Source organism: Phaethon lepturus, unplaced genomic scaffold (genome assembly GCF_000687285.1).
Source record: "Phaethon lepturus isolate BGI_N335 unplaced genomic scaffold, ASM68728v1 scaffold51440, whole genome shotgun sequence".
Lineage (NCBI taxonomy): Eukaryota > Metazoa > Chordata > Aves > Phaethontiformes > Phaethontidae > Phaethon > Phaethon lepturus.
The window spans coordinates 42,473-54,285 of record NW_010515091.1 but is presented as its reverse complement, the minus strand read 5'-3'; the positions used below and the strand labels follow the sequence as shown (position 1 = coordinate 54,285).

Below are 11,813 nucleotides of genomic sequence, written 5' to 3'. Positions count from 1 at the left end.
CAGATACGGTCTCTGTCTCACAGAGAGAGCAGACACGTGTGAATTACAACACCATCAGAAAAAAACCCTGAGGAGTGAACAAGCCAGAGGTTTAAGACATCAGTGAAGAAACAGAGAGAAAACAACTAGTTTTGCAAATTGCCAATGCTGGAAATCAGCCACGAGTTAAGGACTGCACTGCAGAAGCGATTATACCTGATTACAGGCACTATGCTTTTTTAATAGTAGGCCATGTTCTGGTGTGATGTATAAACTATAATTTCTCTGTAGAAGTCTATTTCATAAAATACGCAGACAGGTACAGTCGCACTCACGCCCATAGTAACTATCTGTGGGGTCTGTGTTTTTGTCTACTTGCTTATGGAACTTTTATAAAGAATTACATAGATGAGTAAAGTACTACTATAATCAAGCAGGAGATTTCTCAGCTCAGTACACTGAATAATATCCTTTAAACTGCCAGTATGAACCACATATTGCAAGTTTATTGAAATTAAGAGACATTTTAGTACAAGGATGAAATAAAGATAAAAAGACGGCCCTCTGGGGAGGCTCTGGCTGGCCTCCACCTCTGGCCATCTGTCTCTGTTGTACCGCTGGATGGTATCTGGGTGCAGGAAGCACCCGAATACTCCAGTTCTGCTCATCAGATTCTGGCTGGACCCACGCGGCTCTGCCAGCAGGGACCGCAGGCTAAAGCCTTATTTTTCCTCCCGACAGGCACTGCACTCAGCTGTCCACACAGGAGTGAAGCTGCTGTAGTTTTGTTCACCCGTCAGTATTCCCATCTGTCCTAATACAAATTCTCTCGTACTCTTCTTTGCCATGATAATCAGTAGTGCTCCCAGAGATGCAAATGCTGGGAAGTCTGGCTGCACCGTCATCTGGTAGGCGCTGGAAGGGAATTAAAGCCCTTCACAAAATGAACCAGGGAAGATTGTGAGCTTCAGTAAGAAGAAATCTGGTTCCGTCCACCTCCATGTTCTGCTGAACTTCTACTTCATCACTAGCAAATGCTCAGAGGTAGTTTGGAGATGTGAACAGTCAGCAAGAAAGAAACTGAAAGAGTAATCACCTTGGTCTCTGAGGCACATTTAAGACCTAGGATCATGCTGTTACCAAACACATTGTGATAATTATTTCACTTGCCTTACAGGAATTTTGCTAAATGTGGTGGTATAAACCAATGAGTCATTAGCCAGAAAAAAGTCATGGTCTGCATTTGAAAGATGGGATCATGAGGTCTGGAGCCAGCTCAGTATCACATCAAAGAAGTGTTTAATAAGTGATGCCTAATGGCTATTATGCAAATTATTAACGGTAATTACAAGTGACAAGATAAAATCATATTCCGGTAGGGTTGCACAAACATCACTGAAGCAATGCTTATGAAAGCAAAGGTCTGTCGAATTAGACACACCCCTCTTGTAGTTGACACAAGAAAACATTATCAACTTTGATAAGTAAAGTGAGCGGAGTGCGGAAGAGACTGGCTGACGTTCTGCAAAAAGGCTGCACAGGGACGTCGCAGTTCCCCCGGGGCAAACCCCACTGCCCACAGCATCTCTTGAAAACTTAACACCGTCCTGCCTCCTCCTGAGCTGCCCATCAGCATGTGTCAGTATTTACACTTACTACCTCTTCGTCCACTTTCAGATCTCTTCTTTTCCGTAATGCCCACGAGACTTGCCGGTGTTTGCACTGGCTCTGTGCCGAGAGCGGGGCTAACCACGCTGGCTAGCAGCCTGTCGTTGCCTCCTCTACTTCCATCTGTACGAAACCATTTGTTTCCTCCTGTCTTATATTTATGTTGTAAATCCTTTTGGGACCTTTGTATGTCTTAGACTTGCACAGCCCTTTCCCGCGCAGTGTTCTGCCCCAAGGCTATGCCCCTAGGCTCCAGGAACATGAATAATAACAAAAGTGGAGGTTTAGTGGGGAAAAAAGCCGCTACTGATGGATGTTTCAGGACAAGACGGTGGCTCACAGCTAGAGAAAGAAGGGAGCCATTCAGGCAGCAAACACACACGCCTCTGCCTGACATGTGGCGAGGTCTCAGTGCCGAGCCTCTGAGCCTTGACAGCAAACACAGCTGCAGCTATCCAGCACATGAGCAAGAAAAACGATCTAACTGGTTTTAAAATATGGGCTGGTTAGTCAGGGACTGGCTTTTGGATGTGTTTGCTGTATCAGTCCCATGTTCCACATCCCAGTGAAACTGGCAGGAGCCCAGTAAAGCTCCAAAGAATGTAATTATATGTAAATATAATATGTAAATATCCCAAATATGAGTATTTTGGACATTGTGAACAGTTCTAATCTTTACTGCTAAAATGTGATTCAGTAGCCTGTGGACCTTGCGGCCAGGACATATGTAAGAGGTTGATCAATGATGCAAACCAGTTTGTTTTCTGGAGCAAGACCTATTCCTTCTTCCTCTTAGGTAACTGCTGAAAGAAGTGGGTGCCCACCCATAGAGAAGCGCCCGGTATCTGCAATGTCCCCTCCTAAACCGAAGATTCTGAAGGGGAAAGAAAGGCAACCTCAGCCCAGAGCACCGCGCTCTGTAGATTGCTATTAGGTAACTTCTGAAAACCTACACAGCAGAAGCAAAGCTCCAAGCGATCCAAACATTATATTAATTTCTGTTGGCTCTTACAGCCACACCCAGTCTTCAATTATATTCCTCAAAATGACGGATGAAAGGAGGATTTACTCCCTATCCTCCTCTTTGCTCGTGATTTTCAGTACTGTGAGTCCAGGCTGCGTGGGGAGCACGGGAGATGTGCTTCTGTGGGGAGGATGGACTTGTATTTCAGGCACTGCAGTCTTAGCTGGCAATCTGCGCTCCGAGAGACCCTGTCTCTGTCCTTGAGCAAGTTATTTCACTGCACCATATGAATAATGAATATCCTAAGATGCTGCCAGCCTTGGGTAGGCGTCTTTTTATCATTTCTGATCTAAGAAATAAATTATCTCACTGGAGAGCGCAGAGTCCTAACTTATGCTGGTGAGAAGGTGAGCACATCTATATATGCCTGGGGACACTCTCTGACCACGGTGACAGAAGCCACCCAACTGCACTCACAGTACGCCTTCCCACCAGTAAATGAGAGGTGGCTGAGCGTACGAGCGTGGGTTTTCTCTGCCCGTCTGCCCGGAGGCGACGGCTGCTCTCCGGGCTCCCTGTCGGGTGTCACACTCACTGCCAAAGAGGATTTATCACGACTGCTCCTGTAAGTATGGACATACTTGAGTCAAAGGTTACTTGTGAGTAAGAGTTGCTTGGAAATTCCACGCTGTAGGGAACAGAGGCCTCCGTCCCCTGGAGAGCAGAATATCCTCTCATTACAGCAGTCTGCTGGAGAAAGATACTGGCACTGGCAGAGCCAGTTCTCCGAAGGCTCCTCTGGCTATTGCTTGCCTGGTTTTGGAGATCGCGCTCCCATGGCTAGCGATCTGATACGACGCTGGAAAACTCAGTTAAGAAATGTGGAAAGCTTTTCTCCTTCTTATTTTGTGCTCAGCACAATCTCAGTAATGGCAAACACCGGCGGGATCACATCTCAGTCCACCCAGGGAACTGGATCTGTCGCCCATGGATACTCCCTTTCCTGTCATCTCTTTCTTTATCTACGATCACCACAAATTGAGGCAGCATGGCCAGCAATTAAAGTAATCAGAAAAGAACTTCAGAGAGGTACTTCACACACTTCAGGTTACATCAAATCTGTGTAACATCTAGACACAGAGGACTTCCAACATTTAGCAGGCCTGATCTTCGCAGACTGTGAGCAAGTTGACTTCTTGTGTTTGTGTGACCGGAGAAATATAAGCCACAAATGGGGAACTAAACCCACAGGGGATTTACCTCAGTGATTTCAGAAATCTCCCAGTAAAGCATGTGTTAGACCTACTGTCTGTCACTGTGCCAGGTGACAGACATCTACATCACGATACCCCCTGTCTTTTCACTGCGACAGTCACTATTATTCACACTGTTCAGAACTGAGAATTTATATTAATTTCCCATTTTTGTTCCACGTACTCTACCATAGCATGTGATATAAAAATGTTTATTGGACTAAGAATAAAATAAATACAAATTAATAGAAGATAAAAGGCACTTTGATGTTATAAATACCAATGTTTCTTCTTTGTACATAATCTAGGGCAACTTTTTTTCTTGACTTGTTGTAAAGTTTGCATCATACAAAAAGCTGATGACTCATAAAACATTATTTTACTTTTTGGAATAAGCTGCTGACATGTAAAGTATCTTCCTTGTGAACTGGGATTTCTAGAGGGAAACTGCCTATGGGCTATTTATTCTTGGCATAAACAGCACGACTAGCCAGCCCCGTGGGAAGAAGAAACACCCTATAGGTGACACCCCCTTTGGAAGGTATAAATAGAGATCTGCGGCAACAAACAGCCTACAGTCTGATTCAATATCAAGCTGTGCATCTTGCTTTGGGCTTTGGGTTGGATCTGCAGCTGTCCTCAAAATGAGTTGTAGTATTAAGCAGACAACTGGCTCTCTCAGGGGCAGGACCAGCGGTGGCAGCTGTGTTATTGGTGGCGGTGGTGGTGGTGGAGGAGCACGGATCTCCTCAGTCTCTTCTGGAAGATACACGACTTGCGGGATAGGTGGTAGCCGAGGGTTTTCTGGTAGAAGCTACTGTGGTGGTGTGAATTACGGAGGAGGACTGAGCACTGGCAGTTTGGTTGGTGGAAACTATGGCGGTGGCTTAGGAGCTGCTGTCCTCGGAGGATGTTCAGGCATTGGATTCAGCGGTGGCAGTGCTCGCTTTGGCGGTGGCATTGGAGGTGGCCTTGGTATTGGTCTTGGTGGAGGGGTAGTTGGAGGTGGTTTTGCTGGTGATGGCATTCTTCTTTCTGGTGACGAAAAGGTCACCATGCAGAACCTTAACGACCGCCTGGCTTCTTACCTGGACAAGGTGAGGTGCCTGGAACAAGAAAACGCTGATCTGGAGTGCAGAATCAGGGAGTGGTATGCCAAGCAGGGCCCTTTTTGTGAGCCACGGGACTACAGCTGCTATTACAAAGAAATAGAAGATCTTCAAAATCAGGTAACACCATTTCTCAGCTGCTTTTTCCCTTGTAAGCTTCTCCCACGGTGTCGGTTCACAACGTAATGCAGTTATGAAGAGTAACCTTTCATTGTTGTAAAATGCTTTTTGTAAACAGCCATTAAGACAACTGCCTGTAGAAAGCCCTAGAGCTTGAAGGTAAAAACCCTGAGTGTTTGGACTGCTTCCATTGCTTTTATTCATCAGATATATTTGAAGGGGAAAATGTTATCTTCATGGAATACATCTGGATTGGCTCAGTAGTCTTTCTGAATTAGGGTTGTGCCAGGGTGTTTAAACAGATGTATGCCAAGAAAGCAACTAAAAGAGAAATAAATAATGGATCGCATTAATTTGCCTGAATTTATATTATCCTGTCATCAGTCTTGCCGAATTCCAGTTAAACGTTATTTCCTTTTTTACAAGTTTACTCCTTCATACAGAATTGGGAAATATCAGACATCTAATTAAAAATAAGAACAGAGAGAGCATTGCCATAACACATTTTGAGTATGCAATTTAAAATTCAAAACATTTGCAAAGCATGTTTGGCAAAAATTCTAGGACGTCAACGCACAAAGAATAAAGCGAAAAGACTCCAGGAAACAGACAGAATGAGGCAGACTTATAATTAAGTCCTGAAACAAAGCTTTTAAATCTCTTATTCGTGCAAGTAAGATTTAGATTTAAAAGGTTAGGTGGAATGTGGCAGGAGCTGGACAACACTAATTATACCTCCCTGGCTGTCTGCATCTGAACCACATATTTTATCATTTTAATCCCTTCACCATACTTCACTGACCACTCACCCCTGCGCCTGCTGCACTCCTCAACTCCCCGTGCCTGCTACCCAATGTTTTTAAAAAGAGAGAGAGAGGTTAGGTCTACCAGCACTCAGGGGTGAATATTCTTTTTCCAGATTGTCTGCGCAACCATAGACAACAACAAGATCATTCTGAACATCGACAACAGCAGGATGACAGCCGACGACTTCCGAGTGAAGTGAGTGCCCCTCGGCCGTCCCCCTCCTCTGCCGCCGCGCTCCCGCCCGCGGAGCCGTGAGAAGGAGCTCTCGGGCAGGTCTCCTGCGATCCTCTGGTCAGGACAGGCCGGGAGCTGTGCAGAAAAGCTCTTTCCTCCACTGCCTCCAGAGCTGCCCTGATTAGTGGCAGTTCCACGCTGGAAAGTTTGGGACAACAAGATGTTTTTGAGTGGAGATTAGAGTTCTTCAGAAAGCAGAAGGGATCTGCAGCCAGGGAGCAGCATGGGCTCTCGGGCAGGTCTCCTGCGATCCTCTGGTCAGGACAGGCCGGGAGCTGTGCAGAAAAGCTCTTTCCTCCACTGCCTCCAGAGCTGCCCTGATTAGTGGCAGTTCCACGCTGGAAAGTTTGGGACAACAAGATGTTTTTGAGTGGAGATTAGAGTTCTTCAAAAAGCAGAAGGGATCTGCAGCCAGGGAGCAGCATGGTTTCCCCCCGGCTGCCATGCTGGCTCGTGGTGTCTGTCAAAGGGGAAGTTTTTGGCTTTTTCCTGCTCGAGCGCAGAAACGCGGTGAGTGACACCTCCGCCCCAGCAAAAAGGCTCTGGAGAAGGCAGGTTGAGAGCAGATTTGTCGGAGCAAGCCTCGGACTGCTTTTCTTAGCGTCCTGTTAGGCTAGTTAGGAAAATACTGTAAGAGGGATGGATGGTCAAATGGAAAAAAAAAAAGAGCAAATGGTGGTGGCAGACACTGACAACTCTTTCTGGCTTTCTTTCTCACTCCCAGGTACGAGACGGAGCTGGCCCTGCGCCAGAGCGTGGAGGCTGACATCAATGGCTTACGCCAAGTCCTGGATCAGCTGACTCTCTGCAGGTCTGACCTGGAGGCACAGCTGGAGTCGCTGCGCGAGGAGCTCTGCTGCCTGAAGAAGAACCACGAGGAGGTACGGTCCTGCCCCTCTCCTGTCAAAAGCATTCACTGATGCGGGACCCATCACCCTCCCTCTGCGCGGTGCCCACCCCTGGGGTGCTGCCTGCAGGGGGGCAAGTGGCTGTTGGCGACAATACGCACGAGCCAGGAGCTGTGACTGTCCAGAGAGGCTCTGTGCCAGCGGCTCTGCTCTTCCCTAGCTCCTTCTTCCTAGCTCCCGCAGATTTTTCCGTCTTTTTAAAAAATGACACGATCTGGGCGCTGTTTCCAGGAAATGAACTGTCTGAGGAAACAATCGACTGGAGATGTGAGCGTGGAGGTCAACGCCTGTCCTGGCCCAGACCTGAGGAAGATCCTGGAGGAGATGAGGTGCCAGTATGAAACACTGATTGAACGCAATCGCAAAGAAGTGGAGGATTGGTATGAGTGCAAGGTGAGTAAATTTACTCAGCTCTGACTTTCCCAGGCTGACACCCAGGCAATGGTTCCACAGTGATTTATCACATGTTAAAACCACAGAGCATACTGTAACAGCGTTCAGCATTGGTTTAAATCGACTGCGGGGATACTGCCGCTCTGCGTCCTGTTCACGTGGTGACAGGAATTGCTGCAGGTCAGCGAGACTCGGGGTGGGAACTCTTTGCAAAGCAGTAAGGAGTGAGAAGAACAGGACAGCGGTACCACAGGCAGAGCAAGAGGAATGAGGGAGTTCACCCACACTTTTCTCATTTCATGTTTTTTCCTAGCTTCTCTGTTCTTTCATTGATACTTAATCTGACTTAACATTACGCATTCTCTGAAGCTCTTTACTCTGGATTGGTGATTTTCAGATTGAGGAGGTGAATCGGGAGGTTATTACAAGCGGTCAGGAGGTAGAGACGTGCAACAACCAGGTTACTGAATTGAGACGCCAGTTGCAAGCCCTGGAAATCGATCTCCAAGCCCAGCTCAGCCAGGTGGGTGATCTGGTCTAAAGCTCAGCTGTCTCACAGTTATGCTTTGATGTAAGAATTCGTAGCCAAATGCAGTGTTCCTCATGCCTGTACTTGCATTGTGCCACATGTCACTCCTCAGAGGGACAACCTGGAATCCTCGCTGGCTGAGACGGAGTGTCGCTACAACAACCACCTCGCTGAGCTCCAGACCCAGATCACGTGTGTGGAGCAGCAACTGGCTGATTTGCGTGCAGAAATGGAGTGCCAGAACCAAGAGTACAAGATCCTGCTGGACGTCAAATGCCGTCTGGAGCAGGAGATCCATACATACCGCTGCCTGCTGGAGGGCGGACAGCAGGACCTTATGTAAGTAGGCTTGAGACGCACCAAGTGATGCAATAAAATACCTGTGTCCTGGGAACTTTGACATAAAAGCAAAGTGAGCAATAGGTGGAGGCACCGCGCAGCTCCTTCACCCTCACTGTCCTGTTCTGGCTGCCTGGCAATCAACGGTGATAACCTGTTTCCCTACCCTGTGCCAGCCATTGCCACAAGAAGAAAGGTCACTGCAATATTCGGCCAATTTTGTGCCAAAGAGGAAAACAGATTGAGAGCAGCTGGGACAATGAACAAACTGTAGTTCTAGTTTGTCCATAATTTCCTTCACTAAAATATTATTTTCCTGTTCCCATAGTCAGCAAGGAGGAATTGGTCAGTCTTCGGGTCTAGGAGGAGGAGTTGCAAGAACAAGTGGAATAGGAGGAGGAGGTATCATTAGAACAAGCCACACGTACACGTCATCTTCCCAGATGCCATCCTGTGCAGCTGCGGAGATACAAGGTAAGAACTACAACACTCCTCAAGATTTCCACAGTCTTCTTTATTCTAATGCAACAAGGACAGGCAGCAAGAACGATCTTTCCCACGTAGCTTACAGGTGCTATTTGAAAGTTTTACGGTGAGGCTACTGGGAAAAACATGATGGGAGGCCACAGAGGACCGGCTACGACGAGAGCTTTTCAGGAGCTGTGACGCTGCTAGGAGGCATAAGAACTGCAAAAAGGGAGGAGGGGGGAGAGTGATAGGAAGGAGAAGGACAGAGTCAGCAGGCAGGCAAGCCACAGAGTACATGGAGAAAGGACTGCCATGAAATCTGGGACAAAGGAAAGGGTAGGAGAAAGCAGAATGCCAAGAAATCGGGAAAAAAAGCAGAAATCACAGGAACACTGGCAGAACACTACCAGTACTATTTCAGGGGGAAACTTCCAGCCAAACTGAAAAAAGAAAGAAAGAAATATGGCAACAGTTGGTCCAGGAGAATGAATGTGAGCAGGGGCACTGTTCTGGCAAGGACCCCGACGCCATTCCCTCATCCAGATTGCTGCTGGTGCAATGTCTGCAGCTTCCGCCGTTTGGCATTTTTATGTAAACGGGCAGACCATGCTCCAGCTAGCTACAAATCCCACCTGCCTGACTGGCAGGCAGCAATCGGACCTTTCCAGGAAGGAATGGAATTTATCTGAGATTCTAATTGAGTTGGCTTGTGAAATGTTCATGTGTGTAGAATGACAGTGTGGGAAAGAAACTATTTTTGCTATAAACAAAGTAATGTTTCCTTTGATCTCTCTAGTGCCTTGCAGAAGGATTTGTGATTAAGGAGAGAAATGAGAATATCCAACAAGAGAACCCTAAAGCAGAGCCATGGATGAAGAGACAGAATATTTACTGTATGCCTCTGCAAAGAGCAAGGAGCGTGCCCTTTTGTATTACTCAGCAACGCTAAGCCATGTGTCAGAGGGATAAGCAGACCGTTGGGCCACATTCTGCTTTATTTTGCTATTTGCTTTTTCCAGTCTGTATTGCTGCGTGTGCCCAACCACCATGACTATTGCTGGAGTTAACCAGTAGTATGATCACTAATGTAGCTGCTGGTGAAAAAATTTCTCTAATAAAACTTTGCTTCTGCCTGATGCAATCAAGAAACCTGTGTCTGGAAACTGAGTTCCTTTAGAAAATCAGCTGCTGATCCATGCACAGGGGTCACCTAACCTGCTCAGGATCATACTCCACTGGGAACAAAGCTGCTTGGCCGGCGGGAGCCAGAGTACGGCCTCGCTGACCTTGCAGGTCTCGTCCACCTCCTCCCTGTCAAAACCTGTAGCGTACCTTGCCCATTCTTGCAGGACATCCTCCATCATCTACACAGCTGAGGAGGATGCCTGTGTGTTTCCCACAGAGCATTGTGCTAAAACACAATTTTAGAAAAATTTTGAAAGTCAGTAATGGAGCATCTGGAGACAGGTTGCCTTGGCCACTGTCTAATGCTGACACATCTGGGCTGTGCCCTCTCATACTTCATCATCCCGCCTGGAGACTGTGATTAGGTTGAAGAGGAAATCTTGGTCTCCCCAACTGATTCAGTTTCTGCTGACATGCCTTATATTCCGACCTATCCCTTTCATTTTATAGGAATCTTCCCACTGGGAAAAGGACTGGAGGCAAAAGGCTACTTTCCTATCTACTAGGGACTGAGTCATTCACTGGTCATCCTTCTATTTCAAAGAGTTTCAACCTGAACGTCAGGAACTTGTTGAAAGATCATACTTACTTTAAACATACCCTCTTTGCAGAACTGGAGAGGGCAGGATGGGAGCTGAAAAAGTGCAGCTCAACAGAGAATACAGGGGAGAAAAAGGGCCTTCAGATACACAGAGCCATTATGTATTAAACCTCCCAAGCAAGGCAAAGATCACTCCTCCTTTGGGCCTTGAACAGCAGCCGTGTAGCTGATGCCGAGTCAGTGTGGACTGGCATGGTAGCGTGCACGCGTCCTGACGCTGCCCTGCTTAGAGAGGCGAGGGCAGTCGTTTGGTAACTCAGCGCCCTGGAGCACTTCTGGTGTGTACAGCCATGGGAACCGGCCGTGGTGAGCTTGCAGAGTCGTTCTGGGTTTGAAGAATTTTCAGATAAAAGCCATTACAAGCTGGAGGGTATTTGGAGGATTAAATTGTCTGTTGGCCCAGAAAACTAAGCAGGTCAGTTTGACATGTCCACTCCACCCTGCAGGTTCACAGCTAAAGGGCAGCACTGGATAAGGCGGCTGTTACTTCTGGTACGCTGCGATGTGGCTGTTACAGAAAGAGTCATATTCACTTATGAGGTGACTTGGAAAAGCGAAACTCCTGGTTATTCCTTTGCTGTCAAAAGCTGGAGGCTATGGAACAGCCAGCCTCAGGGGAGGAGAAGAAAGAGTATAAAGACAAAAACATTTCAGGACCATCTATACAGTATAGTGTGGCACACTTTTCTAGAGTCAGTTCTTTTATATAGACACCAGTTTCTCTGTTGCTACAGAAACAGACTTAACACAACCTGAAACCTCCCAGGAAAGCAGCATCTCCAAGACCTGTAGGTAGCAAGTGTCTGAAGAAGGTCAATCATTAATGTATTGGGGAGCAGATGAAAGGTGCCCTTCTGTTGCAAAAGACAATGGAAAAGCCAATGTCTCGGTGGTATTTCTTTTATTTCATCTACCAGATACTAAACCAAATAGTATCCAGGGGCTAGAGCAGAATAAGAAAATGCAGCACGAGAACAACTGCAATAATGACTTAGAAGAGTGGCCATATATAGAAGTTTTTGAACTAAGACTCTAAATCAAGTCTTCTTTAAAGATCAGTTCCAGCCCTACCGAAAGTCCGAGACTTGATGCAGAAATCTCAGTAGATGTGTAAGGCCAGTGCTTCACAAGAGACCAAAAGAGATACTTATCATAGTTATAATGGCAAATTTCCATTGGTTGGACTCCTCTGTGTTCTCCTCCTCCCACTGTTCTCAGAACTCTGGCTGAGTAGAAGCAAATCTTTCCCTTTTCCT

General features: G+C 46.8%; 1 protein-coding gene across 1 annotated transcript; it reads left to right on the top strand.

Moving 5' to 3' along the window:
• Positions 1 to 4,508: 4,508 nt before the first annotated feature.
• On the top strand, positions 4,509 to 9,920 carry LOC104626882 (keratin, type I cytoskeletal 19-like). Its single transcript, XM_010294913.1, has 8 exons — positions 4,509 to 5,093; positions 6,013 to 6,095; positions 6,859 to 7,015; positions 7,274 to 7,435; positions 7,833 to 7,958; positions 8,077 to 8,303; positions 8,632 to 8,777; positions 9,568 to 9,920. Exons 1-8 carry the CDS (start codon positions 4,509 to 4,511, stop codon positions 9,591 to 9,593), a joined length of 1,512 nt encoding a protein of 503 aa, XP_010293215.1. The 3' UTR covers positions 9,594 to 9,920.
• Positions 9,921 to 11,813: the final 1,893 nt, after the last annotated feature.

Bases quoted from the DNA above. Each gene is read 5' to 3' on its own strand.
- LOC104626882 (XM_010294913.1), top strand. From the start codon at position 4,509: ATGAGTTGTAGTATTAAGCAGACAACTGGCTCTCTCAGGGGCAGGACC. The intron at 7,436-7,832 runs GTGAGTAAATTT...GGTGATTTTCAG, and splicing joins AGGATTGGTATGAGTGCAAG to ATTGAGGAGGTGAATCGGGA. The intron at 8,778-9,567 runs GTAAGAACTACA...TGATCTCTCTAG, and splicing joins TGCAGCTGCGGAGATACAAG to TGCCTTGCAGAAGGATTTGT.